Source organism: Mastacembelus armatus, chromosome 18 (assembly GCF_900324485.2).
Source record: "Mastacembelus armatus chromosome 18, fMasArm1.2, whole genome shotgun sequence".
NCBI classification, from domain to species: domain Eukaryota; kingdom Metazoa; phylum Chordata; class Actinopteri; order Synbranchiformes; family Mastacembelidae; genus Mastacembelus; species Mastacembelus armatus.
This window is the reverse complement of record NC_046650.1, coordinates 10525174-10550118: the sequence shown is the minus strand read 5'-3', so window position 1 is coordinate 10550118 and position 24945 is coordinate 10525174. Positions and strand designations below refer to the sequence as shown.

Here is a 24945-nt window from a genome sequence, read left to right as displayed (position 1 = left end):
CTGCACCCCAGTTTTAGAGGTTTGATTTAGAGGTGTTCAGTAGGAGGCCGTTTTTGTAAGTCCAGTCATTGAAGGATTTTATCAGGCCTCCTCTTCTGAATGTGGCAACACACACTAAATGTAAATAAACATTAACACTGTATTTAGTAAATTAACTGAAGATCAGTGAGCAAACATTTTTTAAACATATCAGCTCCCTGCACTTCTCCTCCAACCACAGGTGGCGCTACAACAAAACAAAGCAGCCTTTTCTTAAAGTCTGGCCCTTCTTCTCTGTTTTCCTCAGCCTGGGCTGAAAACAGTGGGAGGACCGTCGACCAGCGCTAATTAGCAGCCAGCTAGCAGATTTCTGTCTTTATTTTCATATTCTTGTGCTGCGTCTCATATGCAGAGAGATGTGGTTTATTTATTTACTGAGCTGGCTGTCGTTGGTGATCCAGATATCGTTCGTCACTCTAGCGATAGGTAAGTACATGCTGCAAATGCTAATGTGCTAATAAGCTCTCTGATGCTAGCGGGCAGAGTGAAGCAGCTAAACTTTGGGCAGTAAACCGTGTCATTATTAAAACCATTGTCTTAATAATGACATGCAAAGTCTCAAGAATAAAGAAATTACTTGTGTTATTTCTACTTTGGCTAGTTAGCTATCTAACTGCTTAGCTAACTAGCTTACCGACGATTAAATGTTTGTTTATGGTATGCTTCAGGTGTCGTTAGTCTACTTTAGATAAAGCAGCTTGAAGTAGTTTGTGTTTAGTTTGCTCTATAACCTTGCAAACAGCCTCCCTGTCCACGTTGCCAGTTGTTACCAGATGTGAGGTGTGGCAACTCACAGTCACAGTCATGTTTTAGCTGTCGGTGTATTTTATTTTAGCAGATGAACTTACTGTTAGCATTAGCATGGCAGCAGCTGACACAAGAGAAGAAACTGGATTTGTTTGTTGTTTGAATTGCGCAGGTTAATTTTGGCTGAAGGTATTAAACGTGTTTAATGAATTGATGACCACCTTATTAAGGGTTGATGTATTAAAGTGTCCATTGTTAAAACATTTTCTAATTCTGTACTGCAGAGCTCAGTTATAATCATAAATAATATAATTTAATAAAAACGACTGGGTTGCCAGGTTGTGAAAAGTCCCTGGCTGCTGGGGTCTCCTGTACTCCAGTATTACCTTTGATTTATCTTATTTGCTACAGTCTCCTAGTTTAGGTTCATTGCTGGTATATTTACTTGCTGCCTGAATGTATTAGCTTATTTAACTGTTTTTATCCCTCAAAAATGTATCAGCTTATCAGTTTTCGTTGGGTTACCAACGTGTTTGCTCCAGTATTGCAGAATAGAAAGGGTCAACAAAGTCTTAAAGGGTTTTCTTTTAACAACCTAATCACTCTTAAATGTTTGCAACTGGTCTGTAAAGCATGAGGAAATTGCCAGTTTTATCAAGGACTGTGCAGATGAATGAGTCCAAAAGTGCCTTATTTTTAGATGAAAAATATTCCATGATCCTTTATTTTTGCCATTTTCAGGTGTACACGTTTGGATTAGTTCTAAGTGGCTGCCTCTTTTTGGTTGTTTTTAACTCATATGGCCTGATATTATTTGCTCTCTTTCTTGCCTTGCTTTGCTCTTGACTAGGAAAAGGTATTGAATCTCAATACCTCTTTTGTTTGGACTGATCTGCCCTCAGCATTAAGCATAACATATTTTAAACTCTGAATAATAGTTGGTTTCCAATAAAAAGTGTATTAGAGTACATACAATTGCCTGTGTCAGGGATTATTTTAAAGTGTTATTAGCTCATCACCTTATTTTTGTCTTCACCCAGCTGCTGGCCTGTACTACTTGGCAGAACTAATAGAAGAATACACAGTAGCCACCAGTCGAATAATAAAGTACATGATTCTGGTAAGACTGTGGATGTAATGTAGAGCTTTTTTTAATGAATCGTTTACAGAATATACTATAAAAATGAAGTGGTTAGCTGGTGTTGAGCCAACCTGCTGTTTCACTTTATTTGTGTCCAGTTCTCGACAGGTGTCCTAGCAGGTCTCTATGTTTTTGAAGGCTTCCCAACGTTGATGGTGGGACTCGGCCTTTTCACCAACCTGGTGTACTTCGGCCTCTTGCAAACCTTCCCCTACATACTGCTGAGCTCCCCTAACTTCATCCTCTCCTGTGGTGAGTGCGACAGACACTAGTTTTAGATTCTTTGCTTTTTTTATTTTTTTCCATAAAATAGAGAAAATCTAACCAGTATCACCTACAAATGAAACATAGTGGAACATTATGCATGGATGCTTTCTGGTATTTATGTGAAACTATAAAAAAAGACACTGTCTTTCAGTTAGCAAATTAATTCTGTGTTAGTCAATGTACATTATTTATCAATGACATGCATTTCTTTCTTGTATTGTTTTACTCCAAAACTGTTCCTGTCTTCACTCTGTAGTGTTAGTGGTGGTGAACCATTACATGGCCTTCCAGTACTTTGCGCAAGAGTATTATCCATTTTCAGAGGTAATCTCATCTCATATTTCTGATACACATATAAAGTCTTGCATTATAATGAATCTAGTCAATCATATGATGTTTTTGGGAACTGGGAACATACATTTCCTTTGAAAGTAATCGTTTTTCACTGATTCCTGAATTTCTGCAGGTACTGGCATACTTCACCATCTGCCTGTGGGTGATCCCCTTTGCCTTTTTTGTATCACTGTCAGCAGGGGAAAATGTGCTTCCATCAACCATGCAACAAGGAGGTGGGTCAGTAAAAAAAGAAAACTGGCAGCACTTATATGTCTTAGACTGTGTTTTTGGTTTTGTAATAAATGAGAAAGTGTAGATACAGTGTTATATTTAGTTGACTCTTAATTTCAGGGTTGTGGGCTCGAGCCCCACATTGGGAGATGTTTTGTTTTTTTTTCCTTTATGGGATAAGTTTAATGTATTGACTAAATATTGTCTTTTTTCATTTTAGATGATGTGGTGTCTAATTACTTCACTAAAGGAAAAAGGGGGAAGAGGTCAGGGATCCTTCTCGTGTTCTCTTTCCTGAAGGAGGCAGTGCTGCCCAGCCGACAGAAAATGTACTGAGGAGCTTGGACTCGGTGCAGCCTCGGGAGTTGGACGTGTGTGAGTGTGTGTATGTGTTGGAGATTAATGGTAAGCAGGACGAACTGTGGAAATGTGTTTCTAAATGGGACTAAGATGAAGCAGTGGCCAAAAGGGGAAGAAGAGCACACAAAGAGGATGGACCAATGAACAGAACAGAGCTTTCTGCTGGATGAGCCAATGGGTTTACATGAGGCCGTGGTCATCTGTCTTTGTCTGTCTGTCTTTACTGATGTCCAGCAACATCTATTAGAGACCTCACTGAGGGCATCTTGTCTGTACCTGCTTTCTTATTGTCCCATTGGACACCTCGATTTTTTTTTTTAAGTTTTGGTTTGAAAGGGTTTGACATTAGCAGCCACCAAATAGTTTTGTCTGGCAGATTAATCAGTATCAGTTTTGTTCTTGACATGATGTCCAATGTCATTTGTGTTGTAGGCTTCATACTTCACTGCATAGTAATATCAAAGACAGGTTAGACAACCTATGACTAGTGAAAATTTTGCCTCAGATGAAAAAAGCTGAAATTGAGATTAGAGGCAGAAACAGTTTAAAGGTGCTTTGTGGCTTAACCCTGATGTCTACGCTTGGATTGTTGTGTGAAATAATCCAAGGAAAGTTGAAAGTGGCAAACAAGTTGTAGGAAAAATGCTGCTGGTTGTATTTGTTTGCCAAAGATGTATTTGTTTAAATGGCTTAAAATGAGAAAGAAGTCTGTAGTTGTAAGGAATCTGACTCTGATTTATGGAAATGTCCTTTTGTAATTACTGGGTGTGACATGGCATAAATGTTCAGCACTGTCGCATTAGATTGGTGGAAGTGGTTAAATAAATCAATTTCAGAAGAAAAGAATTACTTTAATATTAGTGAGCTACAACAGATCTTCTCCCGCTATAGACCATTGACATTTGGTCACAGGAACAATGTGCTATGAGAGTTTTTGTTTGTTGCATCTAACAGTCATATCACCAGTAATGTAATCTGCAACCTGGCTGTCTTTTTTTAGACTGTTTTTAAGATTTCACAGTGATAAGAAACAGATTTTTGTACATTGATTGTTGAGTAAACCTGGCATTAGAGACCAATGAAAACATTTCTGAAGATCAAACCTGTGCAATGACTGTAAGATTTACAGGTGGTGTTGTATGATCGCTGCTCAAAGTGGTTTGATAAAAGTGATTAAAGGAAGGGTAAAATTCTTGTCACTGATTACTGAGTGTGGTTTATTGTAGGTTAGCATTCACATGACTGTATGATAAAATAAAAACAGTATAAATAACCCAGATTAAATGGTTCTCTTCACAGGTTCATGTTCAAGTGCGCATCCTCGTCCATGCAGACAAACATAAAATTTGATTTGCTGCCTGATGGATTTTCCAGCTGTTGTCACACTGAACTCTGTCATGTGTGTTTGTCCTGGAAGGTATTACGATATCCAAGTCCCATGTGGCTCGGTCACAGAGGGTGCACAAGGTTGAGGCTAGTGTGCATTTTGACCCTCAGTGAGGTGTGAAGTGCTTCATGAAGTAAAAGACAAAGACTAAGCCCTGACACACACACACTTTTAGCTGACAGGCCACAGCTCACATTTACACACACATGCTGTTGACAAGTCTTCACCTGGATCCCGGTCAGTTCCCCGGGGGGGGAAGAGTGAAAGTGCAGGGATACATCTGTGACAGGTGACCCATTTCACTGAGGTTTTCTCACCTTTCGCTCACCCCTCTGTTCACCCTGCTTCTAGAGCTGCAGCGTCTGGATTGTGTGGCATCTTTAATTTTGTCACATTGAGTTGAAGTTGAGAGGTGGCTGGATATTTTGTGAGGTCTGCTTTTATGCCTGTTAATACTCTAGATGTGAGATTGTATAGTGGACACTACCAGATCTCTATGTGATGCTAAATTAATTTCTCTAATTATGATAAATTTTAAATGTAATCTTTCCACCTCAACCCAAACTATGTAAACTATATGAAATATTTCAATACCAAATGTCGAGATGTTGATGCTTTAATGCATTTCTTACACAAATTCACTAGCTGAAGCTCCAGTACAGTGTGGGATCCTCAGTAGTGTCCAGGCTCTAGCACCTCAGCCAGGTGCATGGCCACCTCTGTCCATGGAGAAGTGCTCCGCCCTTGGGCACATCCTCGATGCTGGACTGCTATGATGTCCTGTGGTTCGAAGTGCCGAGGGGAGACGATCCTGGAAGGGAAGGCTCTGGGGAAAAACACCCTCTCAAGGACATCCAGCGGTAGGTCAGGCGCAGCATGGGGTTTGCTGTCCCACTTGGTGGTGTACTGAGGCTGCTTGCTGCTGCTGTCCCTCCACACTGTGACACTGTCCCGGAGATCAGGCTCTACTAGGGGTTTATCTGGCTGGAGTCCCATGTAGATGGTCCAAGGCCTGGAGACTGAGGCTGGAGGTGGCTTTGAGGAGCTTTTTGGCTGATGCTTATACAGGCTCTTAGCATGTTTCAGATTTGAGCTGGCCTGATTTGATGAGAGGCACTCGGTGTGGTACTGGCTCACCTGGACTCTCGGGGAGAAATCCTTTAAGAGGGGAAACCCTTTCTTGTTTGCCCACTCTGCCATCTTCTTATCTGTAAGTGTCTGAAATCACACATAGAGAGAACGGGACTAGGAAAATGTTTGCTTGGAGATTACTTATAATAGATTTTTTAATCATTATGCAACATTTCTGTGTAACAGAACTGGAAATACTGATGTTGCTGTGTTAAATTTCTAAATTCCTAAACTTAGCAATTCGTGTGTTACTTTGGAATTTGGGATTTACATCATACTAACCTTTTTGTGGAGGTTATTCAGTTTGGCCATGTCCATGAGATCACTATATAAGGTTTGAACTAGTTTCCTTTCTTCCATTTCATTCTTCTTTTCAGTTTTCCACATGCAGCTTTTCAGATACCTAAACACATGCAGGATCTAACATCTGTTAGAAATAAGTACATTTTAACTTTTCAACTGAGCTGTCACTTTGTCTAAACTGTTTCTTTAGCTTGTTACCTAGCTACCTTCCTGTGGCTCCAGATGCAGGCCATATCCAGAGGTATGAATCCCATGTTGTCCTTGGCCAACACATCAGCCCCGGCCTGCACAAGGATCTCTGCACACTCGAGGAATCCCTCAGAGGCAGCCAGGTGCAGCGGGGCCAGCCCTGAGTTTGTGGTACTGGTAATAATCATTAAAAAAAAAAAAAAAAAAACTTTCTCTGCATCGTTATTGTCTTAAGACTTTGTACTATCATATATGTTCTAAACTTCACATTTTGAGACGTATTTGATAGCTTAGTGTGCATGCATCCAGCTGAAAAAAAAAAAAAGGCTCCTACACGTTGACGTCAGCCCCATTCTTCAGCAGGTATGTGAGACAGGTGGAGGTGTTGGGTGCACTCCAGGAGGACAGGACCATGTGAATGGGCCGCCAACCCTGGGGGGCACTACTGTTGAGCAGCCCTGGGCTGGACTCCAACAGGAGCTGAACAGCAGTTAGCTGGCCATAAAAGCAGGCCTTGTGGAGCACTGGCAGACCCTGGATGATGAAATATGAATACATACTTACATATACTCATTGTTTGTATCTTTTTGTAGTGAACTGTGAAGAGACTCATTTTGTGTTGTTGCGCTATTAGTAAGCTGATGTTGGATTCCCAGTATTGATTTCTACTGCAAGGCAGCTCTCTGCTTTCAACCAGAGAAGCTAATACTAAGTCCCTCAGTCAAGTACACTTGAGGAAGGGGCAAGTGAAAGGGCAGCAACTCCCAACAGGCCTTTTCACAGGAGACATATTGACATAGCACGTGTGTAACTAATAATATTTCATTTAGGGTTTTAAGGCTCAGCAGATTTCTCACTGGCATGGCCAAATGGATCCAAGCCATTGTAGAAGTCATGACTCTCGTCTGTGTTTAGAGTTAAAATGTGCCATTAAAGGTCTTTCTTTGTGCTGTGCTCTTTCTTTTCTTCTTCCAAAGCAGGAAGCAGTTCCTGCAGCCAGTGAGCAACACCTGGTGTTTGTCAGTGAGCTGTGCTGCTGTGGCATTAGACAAAGAGGACATGCAAGTTCATTTTTAAGGTAATGCCAATTTACTTGATGATTTCTATTTTTTGTCTTTTTATGGATGTGCATTTTATTTGAGCAAAAATATCTGTGAAGTTAGTAATAATAGTAATAGATTACAGGGTTTATGTAAAGCCATTTTGTATTTAACAGGCTAGAAGATGTGGATCTGTCACAGGTGTGATAATAAAATTTATAGTGGCCCAATTACATTTTGTTAATTTGGTTTCAAGGCCCTGGCGTTGTCCGTGTTAGCTGGTTGCCATGGCTCACCATCACAACAGTTTTTAATGAAACCTGTGGGAAGTGTTGCTGTGAAAAAGACCTTTTCCATTTTTATTTTTTGCCTTTTAAAAAAAAAATCATATTGTATGATCTCTGTCTCCTCACAATACTAAAACAAGGTCACACATGAGCACTTTATTACCCAGGGCCCACCTGTGGGCCCGAAGCTGTAGAAACTGTTTCCAGATGTATTACCAAAAGTCAAATTTGAATAGTAACAAACTAGATAGTGTTTCCTTCCCAATGATACCAAGCTCATCAATATAACCCTTGGAATGTAAGTACAACAGCTAGTTAGTTTAATTGGGCATGTAAAAGGAGGTAACTGTTCATAACTGTTTAACAAGGTATTCAGGACATTGACAATGACCAATTGATAAATAAAAACTACTGATTAGGATTTTGGAAAGCATTTTTTTAAACTTACCTGTTTGTCGACACATGTGGACAGCCACATGTGTCCATCAACAGCTGGGCACATGTGGCTGTCTGGGGGAGCTCTGTGGGAAACTCTCCTACACGATTAAAAAAAAAAAAAAAACATGGTGGTGAACGCTAAAAGATTAAAAACGTCCAACAAATAATATAAAAACCAAAGCTAGCGTTAACTTGCTTTATTTAGTCTGACATTAGCTAGTTAGTTTTCTACAATACAAACATTTGTCGCAGGCGATTTTCGTGTAAGGTTGAAAATGGCTCATAATATAAACAGACTGCAGCAGAGCAGCGGTGTGCATATGTTTTGGTTTAGGCTACATGCACAGAAAACTACGTTTAAGCTTTAAATATTTTCAAGTTATTCACCGGTTTTTGCAAGTCCCATGTCTCCGTTTCCCGGATTTGTTGACAGCTTCCATGGTTACCATGGAAACGCGGTAACCAGGTGATGAACTTTGTTTTACGGCAACGCACGTGTCGCTCAGGGCTGGGATGTGTCTGACCTGCTGACCAATTAGAGTAATGTCTTCTGATACATTTAAAAGACAGACTTTGACTTTGTGCCATTGGCAATTTCTTTAACTCAGTATTTTACTGTCGTATGTAGTTGGTGAAGATTCTGCTGATATTAACTCTTTTATTGTTTGACAGTTGAATGTACAACAATGCATCATATTTCATTAACACTGAATAGCCTTCATCATCTTCATCATCGTAACTGCTGGACGTTTGTTCGTCTCTTGAATAATACTGAAAACAAAAGCTCACTTCCTTCTATAGCACATTCAATAGCACAAGATGAATGGTTGCAGATACTTACCCCCTCCTATGGAGAGCCTACAGCTCCGTCTTCATGCATCTCTGCTGGGCTTCTGTTGACGGTGCATTAGGACTGCTCTGCTCACACTTGGCTTGAATGAAGCAGATCAATTGTGTCAATACTGTGGAGGCCTCAGAGACCCTAGACCTGCCACAATGCATGAGGCTAATATGAAGTGGAACAGTTATAATCTCCCTGTCTCTGTGAGGCAGAGGGACTGATGATCCCATCAGGCAGCAGGTCTCTCTGATCATTGCTATTGACCAGTTAACCCCAGACTGAACTGACTGTGATGGACTGCACTTGAAAGGGCATGTGCAGTATGTGCTGTGAATATTGTGCGTCATGACAGAAATACTGCAGTGTGAGTTTACAGAGCCACATATAAATGTACTTTTTGGGTGTGATGTTTGGTCTTCAACATGTTAACTGGGTAAACACTGACGTATATTTACCCATTCTCGGAAACTTTACATTTATAGCCATCAGTATTTTACTGCTTGCTTTGTTAAAGGACACCTTTTAATGGCGTTTTCTTCACAACTGCTTCTAAGGTGAAGAAGGAAAAGGAAAGAAGAAAATAGGTTCTGCTGCATGTTAAAATTCTTTGGTTTTGCTTTTTTAAACTTTAAGTAATGTGTTGTTTTCTTGTTGCACCATCCTCCATCTTTTAGTTTGTGACTGAGTATTGTCACTCTCTGTCAGTCAGAGTGATCACGGTGCAGTGGAGAGTCGAGGATGGGCCACAGAAACTGGTTTCCTGCTCAAAGCTCCGACCTTCCTCAACCTTTGCCTTTATCACAACACGGCCACTCAGCTACTTTGGTAACACGTGCATGTGTCTGCAAAAAAGTGAGTACATGTGAACCTTGTGAGTGTGTGTGTGTGTGTGTGTGTGTGTGTGCGCGCAGTATTGGGTATACAGTGTTAGTGTGTGCATGTTAGCGTACACGAGGTATTAGTAAGAAAACAGTCACATGTCATGGAGGTTTTATGGAGCCTTCAGTGTAGAGCTCTTTCATGTTTGTCTCTCAGGACAAGTCCCTGGACAACGACCCCTGACATGACCTCTTTCTTCTGACAGTTCAGTGTGACCATGAAATGCAAGAGTTTGTGTAAGAGTTTACACCATAAAAGCTCTAAAACCTTAAAAGCTTTCTGATGTTTGATGGCCTGGGGCACAATTAGCAAAAGCTGTAAATTAGAGCCACTGTTTGACAGATTCACAGATGTGCTTGGAAATGAATCTTTCCTACTCGCAGATAAGATAGCTAGACTTGTATTGTGTGTGTGTGTAAGCCAGTCTGCATGCGTGCATTAGCTACAGCACATCCAGCTGATGGAGAGCAGATTAGCACTGAGCTGATCGGAGCTGTCTAAACCTGCTTAGGGCGAAGATGAAAATGAGATCATGTCCCAGCAGCCTCCCGGCACACTGTCCCATTGGTCCATTAAATCATCAAATCGCTTTCCATCTGTTTTTATTAGTGGCACAACACAAACTTCTGCTTGGTTCCAGCAGTGGACCAATTGTCCACATTATGTTGCAGTGAACTCTCCTGCACTCGGAGGCTGGAAGTGGGAAACCACAAACCAACATCACTTTCTACATTCAAACATTGACATTGGCTACCAAAGCACCATCAGTTTAGGGTCTGTTTTAGTTATTTTAGTTTCACTTAATGGAACTTTGCTGATTTGTGGTTTTAAAGATGGTGTGATGGACTGCTGTCAAGTTGATCTATAAACAACTTCTTATGGAGAAAATATTAGAGCAGAAAGTTAGTAGTGAGAGATTAAAAGAGGAGAGAAAATGTAATGGAGTATAGAACTGAATAAAGTGAGACTGTGGGAAAGAGAGAGAGAAAAGGAAAAATGAAGGTGGTAGATACCAGAATGAACACTCAGACTTAATATGTCTGCATATTTGATGAGGTACATTACGAGGACCTTGTGTCCCTGGAGCTTCTGAACTCTGCTTGTGTAAGTGCGCTGATGCCCTCACTTTCCTCCTTCCTCTGATCCCCCTTCTCTCCCTTTTACTTCCCCATCTTTCTGCCTTTTACTTAACCCCTTAGCTCCTCCCCCTGTTTATGTTCCCTTTTCCTCCTCTCTCTTTCTCTGTGCATCATGCTCAGCCAAGCGGCAGCGCGCTAATGCACCATGGCACATGGTGCAGCTCCAAGTCACAATGCGAGCAGGCGTTGCGCAGTGACCGCATGGTGACCTCCCTCAGCATTGCTGCACATGGACACTGCACAGTGCCAGGGCGCGTTTAGGGTGAGGATGGAGATCAAATGACAGTGAAATATGGCACAGTAAGAAGAGATAAGTAGGAGGAAGGCGGCAACTCCCTGGGACCCTCAACTAGAAGGCATTGTTGTGTCACGTGTAGACTATGTCCGTGCCGAACCAGAGGAGGTATGTGGTTATGTGTGCAGCTGTAGTACCTCGTTTCCCAAATATTTAGCACCTGTTGATTAAAGGGCTAGGCCACAACGACCCCCTTGGACATTCTGACACTTTCAACAACTACTGAAGTTGTAAGTCCACAAATGTGTAGATGAAGAGAAAGGGAAACATATTAATCAAACTGTTTCTGTGTTTCAAATCCTTTCCCTCTTTTAACCCACGGCTCCTTCATGCCTGAGGTCCCGACAGACTTCTTGCCATCACACCTTCCCATAATCTCAAGCTCCCCCCCCCACATCTCAGCTCAGTAGAAATGACCAGAGGGCAGGAGAGGGAGATAAAAAGGACTGAGGTAGTGAGAAAAGGAAAGGGGAGATCAGTGTTAAGAAGGTAGGGTGGAAAGGAAATGAAAGAGCAGCAGGAAAAGATGCACATAGGAAGAGCTCAAACCAGCTCATGGCACACGAGTCCAGTTTTATTTATTTGTTGGTCATGATTACTCTTAAGAAGGTGGCAAGTGGTTCCTCCATCAAACCTGAGGGGGAATCTGTCTGTCTGTTGGTTGTCACATCTTGCAGGCTGATCTGCCATAGGCTGTGCTCCTGATAACATCAACCTCCACTCTGCTCTGATTGGTCTATTGATCCTTATCAGTTGTTGGAATAAATGAGATGCTTTAAATTTAATATGGTAGAGTTAGTGCAATCTTTTTTTAGTACAAGTTACTAATTTAGCAGTTATGAACATCCTGGAAAAGTTGGCACCATGACCTTAGTTCCTCTTTAATCTGTACTATTAGTACGACCTTCCACTTCTTTGAACAAGTCACTAGCTTTGGGGAAGCTTGTCTAAGCAAGTTCTACATTTTACTAATGTATACTCCTCAACCCTAGTTTTCATCTTGGGTGTATGGTATGGTGTGTCCTCAGCTGGTACTTTGAGTTTAAGCATGTCCACGTGAACGTTGTGGACATTGCTGTGACCTGGGAGTTTACTGGTGCAGCTGCTGTGTGAACTCACACTCTGGCTGTGTGCAAAGTTGTTAGGATCATTCACTCAGCAACACCAGTAACAAGGTCAAATTTTCAGTCCTTTCTATCAGGAGGTTGCACTTTGACAGCAGCAGAGATCACTGCTTTGCACTCACATGAAGAGAAAACTTTGAGAAACTGAAATGTAGCCACCAGGACACATGGTTACACTCACCGTTATGCTGCGTGTGTGTGCGCGTGTGTGTGCGCGTTCGTGTGTGTGTGTGTGTGTGTGTGTGTGTGTGCGTGATACCACTGACACTGTGACCTTTAATAATATGGCTGTCCCTCTTCGTAGTTCAAAGAGCATGACTATGATCGTAGTCATAAAACATAGTGTTGATAGGAGTAACGTGATGTTAAAATGCAAATGAGATGAGAACTACACCACAAACAATAATTTTATAACATATACACAGATTACGCACACGTATTATAATAGGAAGAAGAAGATACAATAACAGTGTTCTGACAGTTTCTTTGGCCCCTAGCTAGCTGTTCACTGCAGCAGCCACAATAACCTAATTACCACCTCAAATAATTCAGTAGTACGGCAGCTACAAGCCGAAACAATGAAATCCATTTGGACTGACGTAATCTTGCACCCTGTGTATGACATGTTGATCACTGTATTATTGATGCAGGATATTCAGGAGTGTTGATGCAGGAGTGTTTTATCAACCTCAAATGAAACAGGAATTGACCCCAAAAGGATTAAATTCACTCCAGAACACTGAAAAGGTGTTGTAGTTTGGACAGATGCATATGTTTTATCACAGTGTTGCTTTGTCAATATCAGCTTATCTAAATTTGATCAATCAGGAGGGAGTATGTGCGTTTATGGTTGATTATTGTGAGTGTGAAAACAGCTTACCAAGTACATTTATCAATTTATGTTTATGAGATTTCAGTGTTTCAGTCTGAAAATGTGAACTTTTTTTTCTGCTTGACATTATCAGGTTGATTATGAAAAGGGTTCAGAAGTTCAGGATTTTGGAGAGAGATTCCCCAGCAGATGTAAAAATCACTCGCGTTGAAGTTAAAAGCCTTTTACCGTTTCATGCCGTTAAACAAGGACACAAAGTTCAAACAAAGTTCTTTTTTAAAAAAAAAAAAAAAACTTTTACAAGTCAAATGAGGTGCAGGGAAATGAGAAGAAATTAGGAAATGCAAATGATCCATTCTGCTACAGACATTATTTTTTTTAATAGAAGTGGGGGAAAAAAGCAAAAAATGCTTTTGATAGAATACTGAAAAGTGTTGCTGGAATCCATTTTCATCTGCAGATGTTTTTTACTCACCTGAAAATAAAACATTCTCTACCAAACGATATAATTTGTCAACTGCTGTAATTGTTTAAAGGTAGACTTTTCTTTGTTTGCACAAATTCTACGGAAATGTTTTGTACGTTTATGATGAAAGATCCTCCATGCAAAACCTCGAGCCAGGTGTTTGACTGAAAATGAGTCCAGACATGCCAAACAGTATAAAAATCTGCGTCTCTGTGTTGACGCTTGCATCTAAAAAGAAGCTGCAATGAAAGTGACGTAATGTTAGAGATGAGAAAACTAAAACAATGAGCTGAAAGAAGCTAAAATAGTTTTATACTGACAGGAACTGCAGCGTGGAGTCATCGGTGGGTATATCATTAGTGACACATCTCATGTTACATCTGACTCACTGTGATAACAATCTCGATTGGAGCTTCTGTAAGTAGAAGTAAAATGACTGTTAACATACTTTCTCAGATACTGTAACAGGAGCCAATCTTGGGCATATTTCCACCCTCGGGTCTCTGTGTGTGTCTGTCAGCTTTATGTGTCTGATGCTCACCTCCCCTGGCATCCCCCACAGCGCTGACACAAAGGTCTGCCCCCCTTTCTGTCCAGATCCTTTTACTGGGGTTCCCGACATCGGTGGGGCACAGAGAAGCAGATTTTTATCCCGTCTGGCATGTCTGGGCTGTCGACGCATTTTCAGTCAAGTCTTCATGCAGACACCTGCTGTGCTGTTTATGCTTTTATGCACGTTATGCTTTTATAACACGTGATACATGTCTGTGACATCCACCCAGCTTCATGTCATTTATGATCAGCTTCAGCATGTGTGTTAGAACATATGGCTTATATGCTGTGTGAGATATACTGTTTATCACTGGCTTTGTGGGTAAATATGTGTTCTCCTATATGTGTAATCTAATTTGAAAATGTGTGGACGCTGTACACATGCACCCCTCACGTGTTCACAGCTCTCCGTCTTCATCGCCCTCAGGGCCGTGACCACGCTCAGTGTTGCTTCTTGTGGTCGGGTGATGGGATGTCCAGATTCTTGACCTGGGGTCGCCTTCACAATTGTGATCAAAGTGTGAAAAGAAGTCTGGCCATAAGAAATAGGGTTGAAATAACACCCCGGACCAGAGTCTGGCTCCTCTGGTTCTCAGGTGTCCCCTCACCTCGGATAATATTAATGTGCAGAGAAGAAAGTGGATCTGAAAAGATCCTGCCTGAGAGGCTGTTTCCATAAAAGCAAAGGACAAAGAGAGCAGGTTAAAGGGCACCATTGTCTTCTTGCAATGTAAAACTCTATTGGACACATGCAGCAGCACATACATAGGTACAGTACATTCCTCAGACTATAGAAAAACAGCCATATAATCTTTCATGTGCTAGAAACATGGGGAAGTTTGTTCTTCCTGTTACCTGCTCTGCTCCAGGTGCTGCCACCCTTCAGCAGCTGCCAGGCGCCGAATGCTTTTATATCACTGTGCTGGTGCTCTCAGGCAGTGAGAGGAAATGATATTTCACCCCATTCACGCAACCAACACCTCAGGCTTTTAAAAACCTCATCGGTCCATCCCTCAGCCATATCCTGTCCAATATTACACCACCAGCCTAAGAGCCATGCTCCCTGCTCCGCTCTGACCTAATGGGCTGTGAAGCAGCGAAGGGAGGGAGGGGAACTGACAATCTCTCACCTCTAGCAGTCTTCGTCCTCCTCCGCATGTCTGTCTTTCCCTGTTCTGGGGAAATTTCAAGAAAAACATTTATGTCTTCTAGTGCTGGGTTAGGGTTTTTACATTTGCCCCTTAAGTTGCTTCTCCCACTAAATCTAAATTCACAATTTGGCACCTTACTCTTAGAGTATAACTTACAGTTAAGCTCCTCTGTTAAACCACTGCAATCTGTCTGAAAGACAGCAAAAATGCACACACACACACACACACACTGCTAAACATTTGAGGCTTAGATATCCAGCTGTTCACACATTTGAGGAGCTCAAAATCAAACTGGGGTCAGCCTGAGGGTAGTGGAGAGAGCTGAGGAGGTTGACAATACTGAAAAAGCAAAGCTCAGAACAGCATTGAAAGATTACAAAGACAAGAATAGAGAATTTTCGACTTTAAGTACTTTGCTTCATTCAGCAACTAGTTGCTAGTCAGAATACTTTCTTTAATGATGTCTGGTATCTGATCAGTCTTAGACAGGTCTGGAGGCTGGAGCCTTGACATGCAGAGAATCAACATTGGGAAGATGTTGATTTTTTTTTTTTTTTTTTTTTTCCCACAGTTCTCACAGTGAATCGACACTTTAATTTCACCATCATAATTTCATCTGACTTAAACTGGTTCTGGTGTTCTGTGATGGATTGTGCTGGTTTGGCAGATGTACATCACACTGTCATGTAATGGAGAAGTTGACCTTGCACAAACAGGATCTATGAACCAGTGCACAGCAGCAGGGAGAAGCCCTTTAGTGGCCTCAAAATCAAGCTGCATTCATAGAAGGCAGCCTCTCCCCTCTGCCTTTTCAGCCGGCCAGACAGAGGGGCAAATATAGCATCATTACTCAGCTCAGCCGAAGACATCATGAAACAGATCTCATGATGGATGATAGTAGGACTGAAAGCTCAGACTCAGGGACGTGTGCCCGCAGGACATTAAACAGCAGCACCTCAGGAGCTGGCCCAGCTTGGTGGTCAGAGTTCGAGGATGATGCCCGGGCAAGGGAGCCCTCTCACGTCACCCTGTTTTGTTAGACATCTGCAGGCTAAAATGACCTAACCGTGCTTGATGCATTTGCTGCCTGGCACATAAGCGATCTGAAATCGCTGAGCTATTTTTGCTGATGTTAATTTGCTCTGTGTTAGAGGCCCGGTTCACAGCTCGGTCAGCCTTCCCTGATACTATATTCCCGTTTGTTTCAGTAAAGGTTCTCCCATCACATCACATTTAGGTCGAGGTGCCTGTGAACTGTGAATGCACCGCACGCAGGGACTTGGCCACGCTGAGGCTTCTGGGTCCTCAGGTCCGTTGGTTTCAGGAAAGACCTCCCCATGACGAGGGGAGTTCCTTAAAATGTATATATATAATTATAAAAGTTTTCCTGTATAAAATGAGCAAGGCGAATGAAGAGTAAAATAATGTTGATGATTAAATCAATATTTTAATACTCAAAATTTATTTTGTGCATGTGGCCATTAAAAAGTACTCATCTTTAGAAAATCATTAAATATTGGGAAACCATAGCATGCAATGAAATATATCAATATAAGTTTATTATTCTTCAGTAAAGTGCTGTTATAAATATGAGGTGAACTTCTAAAATGATAGATACATAAAAATTTTGTAAAGCACCATAACACGTCAGATTTGTAAGAAAAAATTGGCTTTTTTAAATGAATTTTAAAAAGACCCAGAACTGCAATTCTATCAGTATAAGTTATTATATTTAAAGTGAAATTAAAAAGTACCTGATCCGTGCTGATGCATCCACGAAGCAGCAGCTGCACACTGACTGTGTGTCTTCTGAGAAAAGGCAGCAGTGTGTCTCCTGTCTGTAAACCAATCTCTCCTCAGTGGCCAAGCTGCTCTCTTCTTTCTCCTGCTTGTTAACGCTGATTTCATGAATAATTCATCACACAGTCAGAACCACAGAATGAGCACGATAATTGGCCTTTTTTATTATCATAATTATTATTGTTATTACTCGCATCTCCGGTGTGAGTGATTAAACATGAAATTAAATTAATGTGATGCTGAGTAAAAATATTTTTCTAATAGCCCTGCATTAACCCTCTGCTTAATTTGAAAACGGATTTGTGGGAAATTATTTTTTAATTCAAGCACAGTTTGTGATAAGAATTTTTTAAAAAAAAACTAATTTAAGTATTCATTTATGTAATAGCTCAATTTATTTGCCTATAGACCTGCTAATATTTTTTTTTACAAACCAGTGTAGATGAGAAATGATTCAAGAGAGGTTATAATAAAACATTAATGGACCTAAATATCCAGAAGACTTGATTGTCTTGAATTTATGTTGTGATGCCATGTTTAAGAAAAAAAACGAAGTGTGAAAGTTGATCCCCTCATTATTTTTCTACAATAGTCACCTCAGACTATAGCAGAGTTGTTTAAAATCCCCTGAAATGTACTTTTCTTTTTCATTTCGTGTACATTGGTTATTCATTTTTTATTAAATTGGCACTTCCAGTGGTGCATACACAATAATACTGTAGCTCTTATGGCAGCAGCAATGTGCGTGTGTGTGCGTGTGTGTGCGTGTGTGTGCGTGTGTGTGCGTGTGTGTGTGTGTGTGTGTCACATGAATTTTTCCTAAATCTGTTTTTCCCTTTTAAATTTCTTGGATGGCTTGAACCAAAGTCAAAGAAATTGAAATAATACATATAAACACATTGTTACATGTAAAATTGATGTAAGAACTACACTTACTACTTCATGCTAAAGGGCTGTGGGTTTACTACTTTTTCCTTCTGCATGACCTGATGAGGGACCCACTCATGCCTGAATCTCAGGTTACATTATAGTTTCTTATTTTTCATTAATGCTTTCTCGTTTTATGCAATAACTAGATGAATTAAAGGTCCTGTGCTGGAATATCTACAAACACATAAAATACATCTCAGAACTCATTTTCTGGATAATCACACTGTATTTATTGTACAGTCTGTGTGTCACATTACCGACAACATTTAACTTGGAGTATTTCAATCAGTTACGTTTTACCGTGTAATGTAGAACAGGACTATGCAAAATTACACAGTATTGTGTTGTATAAGGAGAATGGAACAGTTTTCTGTAGTATTTGGTAATATTGTATATTCTGCAATGCAGTATAAGTCATTGAATGCATTACTTGAACTTTGTTATACCATACATGAGTACTCTGACTCTATTGGTCTGTACTGCTTTGATGTATGAGGGTGCACTGAGTCACAGAGGCCACCTCTGGACATGGCTTTCCTAAAAGAACAAATAAAGAAGATGTGTTCTGATGTACTGGAAAAACTCTTGTAATAGTCCAGGTGTGTGAGAGGATTGAGGACTGAGCCACGCTGTGCTCCTGAAAAGCGTTGCTCTTCACTGCTCTCCAGTTTGCATCACAATGAATTAACATGCACCTGCGGCAGTAAAGAAGACGCTATTCTCTTTTTCTTTTTTAACTTCTTTATCCATCTGTCAGGCAACAGTGCCAGCAGGCAGTTACCATGGCAACAGAAGCAGATGTTAACGGGTTTCGCCTGTGTGATAGGATGTGAACTATTGACCTCTGCTGCATAAGAGAGAGATATTAAAGAAATTGATATGGAGTTTTGAGTGTATGGGCTGTAGCTATACTGTCTCTAACTCAGCTTGACACACCTTATGTTCGTGTATGCATTTTTTATGATGCTGGAACTCGGATGCCTTACATCTCGTTACTACTTGCCTTATGCTCGTGCTCTTTGGGGCTTTGCATCAGTACGCACAGGCTGTACAGTACGTGGAAACTATACAGTATAGACCTTTACCTCCTCTGTATGTAAATGTGATGATGTAACCAGTTGTGTATCTTTGGTGGGCAACAGGTTCTGTAACCAAGACTGACAAGAATTGATGCAAGACAGCGAGTATATTAAACAAATATACTCACGTGCATGCAGGCTCCAGGCTTCACATTTGCATACACAGACACGTTCTTGCTATTCTGGCACAACTGTCTCTTTTAATTGAGCATTTATGTCACTGTTCAAGAGTTGTTAAGATGTGTTGTTAAAACTGGCCTGAGTCTTCATAGGACAGGCCATGGATTTTTTCTATTTAGCCTGGTGTTTACATTTTGTCTGAGCTTATGCAGTGGTGCAGCTGCAAGGATATACATGCAAGGACAGACATACATGCAAGGACTTACAGTGCAGAGTGGTTTTGGCAAGGATCAAAGCAAGGCTCTCACCATTGCAGGATTGCTTCCTTGACCTCAAGGTCACCTTCCCAGACATGTTAAATATGATTTTTAATGACGATAGGATGATGAGTTTTTTTCTTCATTCCAAATTAATGGAAAGAGAGTAATTTGAAATGAGTTGGGATTTATTCAAAGTGCTTTCAAATAAAACTAAATCTTGTGATTGGTAAAGTCAGGCTTTGGATGTTGTTTACACCACAGAGGGCAAAAAGAGTAACTGAAACTGTGTAGATGGACACTGGACTTTTTTATTTTATTTTATGATTTTCTAGTATATTTTTCTAGTTTCTTAGTTGAGGAATATATAAAGTCAATTTCTGTTGTTTTCTGAGTGTGATCAAGACATGTCAGATATTGAACTTGAACCTGAAGTTCATGAACCAAACCAGTTTATGTGAGGTGATGCGTGCGAAGGCTTGATAATTTAGGACTGTAGCAGAAACACATAGAAGAAGTGTCACAATCTCCCATAAAATGGCTTCATATTGAGAGAAATCATCTGACCTGAAGGCATCATTTGGCCCTGCAGATGTAACCCAGTCATCACAAACATCTAGTCAGGTCATGTTTCTTTATTTTTGCTGTTCGGAGCATCTAGGTTTTGTTCCACAGCAAAGCACAGTTTGCTTTTTGCTTATACCATATCAGATTAACTAAGTTCAAGAAGTTTTAAAATATAGAAATATAGAACATTTGACCTTTTTTACTTATACTTATATTTATATTAAATTTTGTCAAATTTAGACTACTTAGGGCCTCTTTTGAGGTCAAAGGTGGCTACAATCCAGATCTAAAGTCTGTATCATATGGCGTTCTGGTTGTTTTGGCCACACCATTTATTTCTGTAGGCGGCAAACCTGCATGCACTCACATATAAATACACACCACACTTACTTGACCTAAACAGAAGAAAAATAGTCCCTCCAAGACAATTAATCTTTAATCTTCTCCTCACCTCCATCCACAGCTGTGAGTCCTGCTCTCTGCCAGCCCATCAAACTTTTATAAGGGTAATTGAGATAAGGCTGAAATGGAATAACTGCTCGTTCCATATAATCCCAGAGGAAAGGTGAAAGAAACGTTTGCAATGTGTTATAAAGTGTCAGACGGTTTTCTAAATGAGTTTTTCCACCCAAATATGCAGCCTGAGCAGCATGCTTTCCAATACAATATTCTACAGGGGACTCAGGGAGTGGTTGGTGTGTGTGTGTGTGTGTGTGTGTGTGTGTGTGTGGTAGTACATTGTGGTGACCAAAACTGAGGTTTATATCATGAAAGTGTGCACATTTTTGGGCAAGTCCTCACTAAATGATGCACATTCAAAGGACCGGCAGAGATATCTGACAAACATTGTGTGTGATAAGTGTGTTGTGTGTGGGATTAAGTCTACTCTGCGTGCTGTGCAATCACACTGTGGAAAGTAAGGAGTTAAAATGACATTTAAAAAAACATTACTCGTTCAGTTGCATCAGTTGACATGAGTATACAAGTACATGTGCGTAGTATGGCCATGTAACTCCCCTCTACTCTGTTATACAGATCTCATTTTTCTCTGTCTTATATAAGGCAGTTCAGATAAGGTGACCGGGTCATTTGAAGATCTGCAGTATTGGTCTTCCTATAAGTGTGTGTTTGACTGTACGAGTTAGACGTTGCCCAAGGGTGTACATTGGTGCATTCATACATTAGTGTATGCTTTTGCATGCATTAATTAATAAGCAGAACAGAGCATGGAGTACATAGAGTACATATTGCAAAGATGGGACACTCTGTTCACCAGTAGAGGGCGCTCCCATTCTGTCAAGTTTTGACCTCTGCTGCAGGGCATTCTGGCAATATTACATCTGTTATTATGGGATTTAGCTGTGATTAATTAGGTGGATATGATGGCACACACTCACTCTGTGAACCCTCGAAATGGGGACAGAGTCTCTGTCGGACAATTGCAGGGCAGAGCAAACAGAGAGCGTGAAGTGACGCACGACAATCTATGAAACGGAGGAGAAAGAGAGAGATGGGGACGTGGGAGGAGATGGAAGAAGGGGGAGGAAATAGAGGAACTACAAGGAACAAGACTACAAGACATACCCAAAATGAACACAAAGAAGCACAAGTTTAAAGAAATGCAGCATCCTCCTGTGTGTGAGAGGTCAGTGGCCTTTTACATGTATGTGCCCCCTGGCCTGTTGTTTCATAATCTGTCCCATGCTTTTCACCCTGCATTCCTCCCTGCCAGGCTAAAGTCATGACTTCGATTTTCCTTTGCCCTCTATTTGCCTCTCGGTTGTAGCCGTAACCTCGTTCTCCACCTCCCCCTACAGTTTGCAGCCTCCAGGCATCTGCCACCATGAGCTGATCAGACACTCACTTTCAACCAGAAACGTTCATCATCCCTTCTTCCTGCATCCTGAACTTCATCTGAACTCGTCTCACAACCTTCAACCACTCCATGGAAGCTGCTGAACCTGAGAAAGTAAATGTCAAAGATAGGGTGAAATGTAGCAGGCTCTTGTTTTCACATCCTTTTGCTGAACCTTACGTTTCTATTATCTTGAACTTGTTGTGAACTTCTTCATGTTGGGCTAATTTCCAGTTTCATTTATTTCAAATTTCAGCTTCAACCTGTAACTTTTTCAAATGTTAGAGTTATATATTTCACTCCACTCATTTAGCTTGTTTACAGTGTCCCACCCTGGACATGAATACTGAGAGTCTGATTTGAAACATGCTCTGTCAACTGCTTGCACAGGACTCGATCAGCCAATCATCAAAGCCAGAGTCAGACTCTCGGCCAGTAGGATGGCTCAGGGCCCTCGGGGGGTGTGTCTCATTAGCTAGATTCCAGGACTTGACTCTGGCCCACTGGATGCACTCAGCCGGAAAGGATTGAGTCCAGAGGGGGATTCATCATCTGCAGCATCGTCTCCTCTTCCACACTGTCTCTCTCCTCCTTCTTGGGGAAAGGACTGGGCAGAGGAGGTGAGAAACTAAAACACAGAAACATGAAACTGCCACAGTTGAGTAACTAATTTCTTTTATTTTATTTTTAACTGTGATTTAATTATTTCACACATCAGCAGTCAAAGTTGAGCAGAATTTTATGTGTGTGTTCCTGCAGACATTTCAGCAACTGTTTACCCCAGGAACATTTTGTGCTTCTGTGGCCCTCCCTTGCACTACAGCTATTTTCAGTACAGTCTCCAGAGGACCAGTGTGACTGTCGAAGGTTTATCTAACTGATACTGTAGAAATGGCCTCTCTGATTCTGAAAAACCTACTTTATCTAAATGCAGCTCCTGGTAGGTAGCCGAGGTGGGGAAGCAGGAGAAGGGGCCGATCCATCGGGTTTAATCTAAATCATCACCCATGTGGGACCAGTGTTGACCTTTTCATGAAATACTTACCTGTTCTCATCGCTGGACACTACCCCTGCCTCTGACAGCTACTCCATGAGCTCTGATGTCTCCAAACAAAAGTAATGAATACATGTAATGCACCAACATATTTTAAGGGGGTCAGATGGAAAAGTACCAAGAAAACATTGCGGTACTACTTTCTAATAATGCATCCTTATTTAGCTGTAAGTAATGGTTTTATTGAGAGTTAATGGATCCCTTATTGATATTTTATAGATCAGTAATAAGCTAATACTAAGTACAGATTTGGGACAGTGGAGCATTCTTCTCTAGAAATTGTACTTTTTTTTGTTTTTGTTTTTTTTTTAGTTAGTATAATAATTTAGTGGAAATTTCCCTTAAAATAGCTGTTTGCCAAGTTGTCTCTTGTTAAGTTGCTGCCAGACATCTGGACGTAAATCGCTAAAGTATCTTCATTCCTGATCAATATCCAAATCAAGCTCACTCATCACTTCCCCCAGAGCACTTCTGGTCTAGCAAATCCCTTATTGTAGCATTTTGACTTTTTCTATGTGCTTTTCTATTTGTTGCATTTCTCAGTTTATCGCACATTGCTTCAACTTTTGAATTTGCTTTGTCCATCTACATCCATACACAACTGATATATAAAGCATCAGTAAATTACTAAGTTACCATTAATAAAACAGTAACAGCTTTTATAGAAGGAAAATAAAGTATAAGGCAAAATTGAAAAAGTAAGTTAAAACTTGTCAAAATGAAAACTCAAGCATGAAGTATTTTGTGTTACAGTGAGGTAATCTCAAATAAAATGAACATAATTATGTATTTGATGCTGTATTTGCTCTGGTTTTTTTTTTTTTTTTTTAAATCCTGACTACAAGGTATTCTTTCCTCACAAAAGCTTTAGTTTTATATACTAGCGCAACGCTGCCATGCTAATTACGGCATGTCAGAAATAAACCTGGAGTATTAAAGCCACTTGAATATTAATGGAGGTGTTACAGCGGAATCACATTTATTTCCTTCCCGGGTCAAGTACTGAAAAGAAAAAACATCGTTGGAAAGACCATTATTCAAATGAGAGTGCACAGAGCTTAATAGAAATCAGCCTGACCATTAACTTCTGTTTTAACATAGCCCGGTAATTTTGTTTCTAACATTTATAGACATGATTGACTTCCTGCCTATTGTGGTGCATGTAAATGTGTCTCCCTCCATATTTCCCAAAAAGCCTCATTCAGGGCCTTAAATGGCTCCAAATAAAGATAAATTAGGGTTACCATGTTGCCTTAATCTGAACTAATGCCAGCTAAAACCAACATGAGTGCCCAAGAGTGGTTTCATCATTCATGGTGTACAACATTCAGCATGACAATGTAGAGCAAGGCTTTACCTTTGAACTGACAGATATAGTGGTGATTACTGTCACCTCAGTGGCCTTAAATGGAAAGAAGAACATGTTTCATGACTACTAGAAGCAAAGTTCCCCCCAAAAACACATTTTACGTCCCCTTTGCTTTTTAAATCTCCATGCCTGAACCTCTCTGACTCCCTCTGTTAAACTTTTAGATCAACAGGTCATCTTGTCTGAGAAGTCTGAGAAACAACTTCTAATAATATTTCAAATATACAGGACTTTTAACATGTAGTTTGAAAGTTATATCGCTTAAAGCTATAAAAAGCCCACATCCAGTAAAATATTCAAAACAAAGACTGAATGTACTTGTAGGCCATCTATCTATCTGTCCGTACATCCAGGTTTTTGTGTTGCAGGTTTAAGAATGTTAAAACTTTTAACATCCTAACACATTTGAATTAAACCTCTAATAACCATGTCTTCGCATCATGCAAAAAGCCATTCTGCACTATGTAATCAATCCAAGCTTATAATCAATAAATCAAGTTATAAATGGGATATGTGATGATGAATCTAAGGATTTAAAAATGAAAAAAGGGTGTTGCTTATGATACATTATGGCTGAGTTTGTGTTGGATACCACATATCTTTAAAACATTATTCTAAAATATCTGAAAATTATGTCTACATCAACTGAAATTTGACTTTTTTTTTTTTGTTTCCTCCCCAGAGTCTTTGAAAACAGTCCCACCCTGCAGAGCTGATCAAAGAAGCAGGAATCCATCTC

At 40.5% G+C, this 24945-nt stretch overlaps 2 protein-coding genes across 2 annotated transcripts; one reads left to right on the top strand and one right to left on the bottom strand.

Moving 5' to 3' along the window:
* Positions 1-219: 219 nt before the first annotated feature.
* Positions 220-4324, top strand: tex261 (testis expressed 261). Its single transcript, XM_026299193.2, has 6 exons — positions 220-465; positions 1827-1906; positions 2026-2179; positions 2451-2518; positions 2661-2763; positions 2982-4324. Exons 1-6 carry the CDS (start codon positions 396-398, stop codon positions 3095-3097), a joined length of 591 nt encoding a protein of 196 aa, XP_026154978.1. The 5' UTR covers positions 220-395; the 3' UTR covers positions 3098-4324.
* On the bottom strand, positions 4296-8345 carry ankrd53 (ankyrin repeat domain 53). Its single transcript, XM_026299192.2, has 6 exons — positions 8284-8345; positions 7907-7994; positions 6466-6665; positions 6141-6305; positions 5922-6042; positions 4296-5726 (listed from the first exon to the last, which is right to left on the bottom strand). The coding sequence occupies exons 1-6, from the start codon at positions 8343-8345 to the stop codon at positions 5181-5183; spliced, it is 1182 nt and encodes a 393-aa protein (XP_026154977.1). The 3' UTR covers positions 4296-5180.
* Between the last annotated feature and the right edge of the window lie 16600 nt (positions 8346-24945).

Excerpts from the sequence above, each read along its gene's own strand:
- tex261 (XM_026299193.2), top strand. The coding sequence starts at position 396 with ATGTGGTTTATTTATTTACTGAGCTGGCTGTCGTTGGTGATCCAGATA. Across the intron at positions 2,180-2,450 it reads TAACTTCATCCTCTCCTGTG|TGTTAGTGGTGGTGAACCAT; the intron begins GTGAGTGCGACA and ends TTCACTCTGTAG. Across the intron at positions 2,519-2,660 it reads AGTATTATCCATTTTCAGAG|GTACTGGCATACTTCACCAT; the intron begins GTAATCTCATCT and ends GAATTTCTGCAG.
- ankrd53 (XM_026299192.2), bottom strand. The coding sequence starts at position 8,345 with ATGGTAACCATGGAAGCTGTCAACAAATCCGGGAAACGGAGACATGGG. Across the intron at positions 7,995-8,283 it reads CATGGGACTTGCAAAAACCG|GAGAGTTTCCCACAGAGCTC; the intron begins GTGAATAACTTG and ends TTAATCGTGTAG. Across the intron at positions 6,043-6,140 it reads AGCCACAGGAAGGTAGCTAG|GTATCTGAAAAGCTGCATGT; the intron begins GTAACAAGCTAA and ends GCATGTGTTTAG.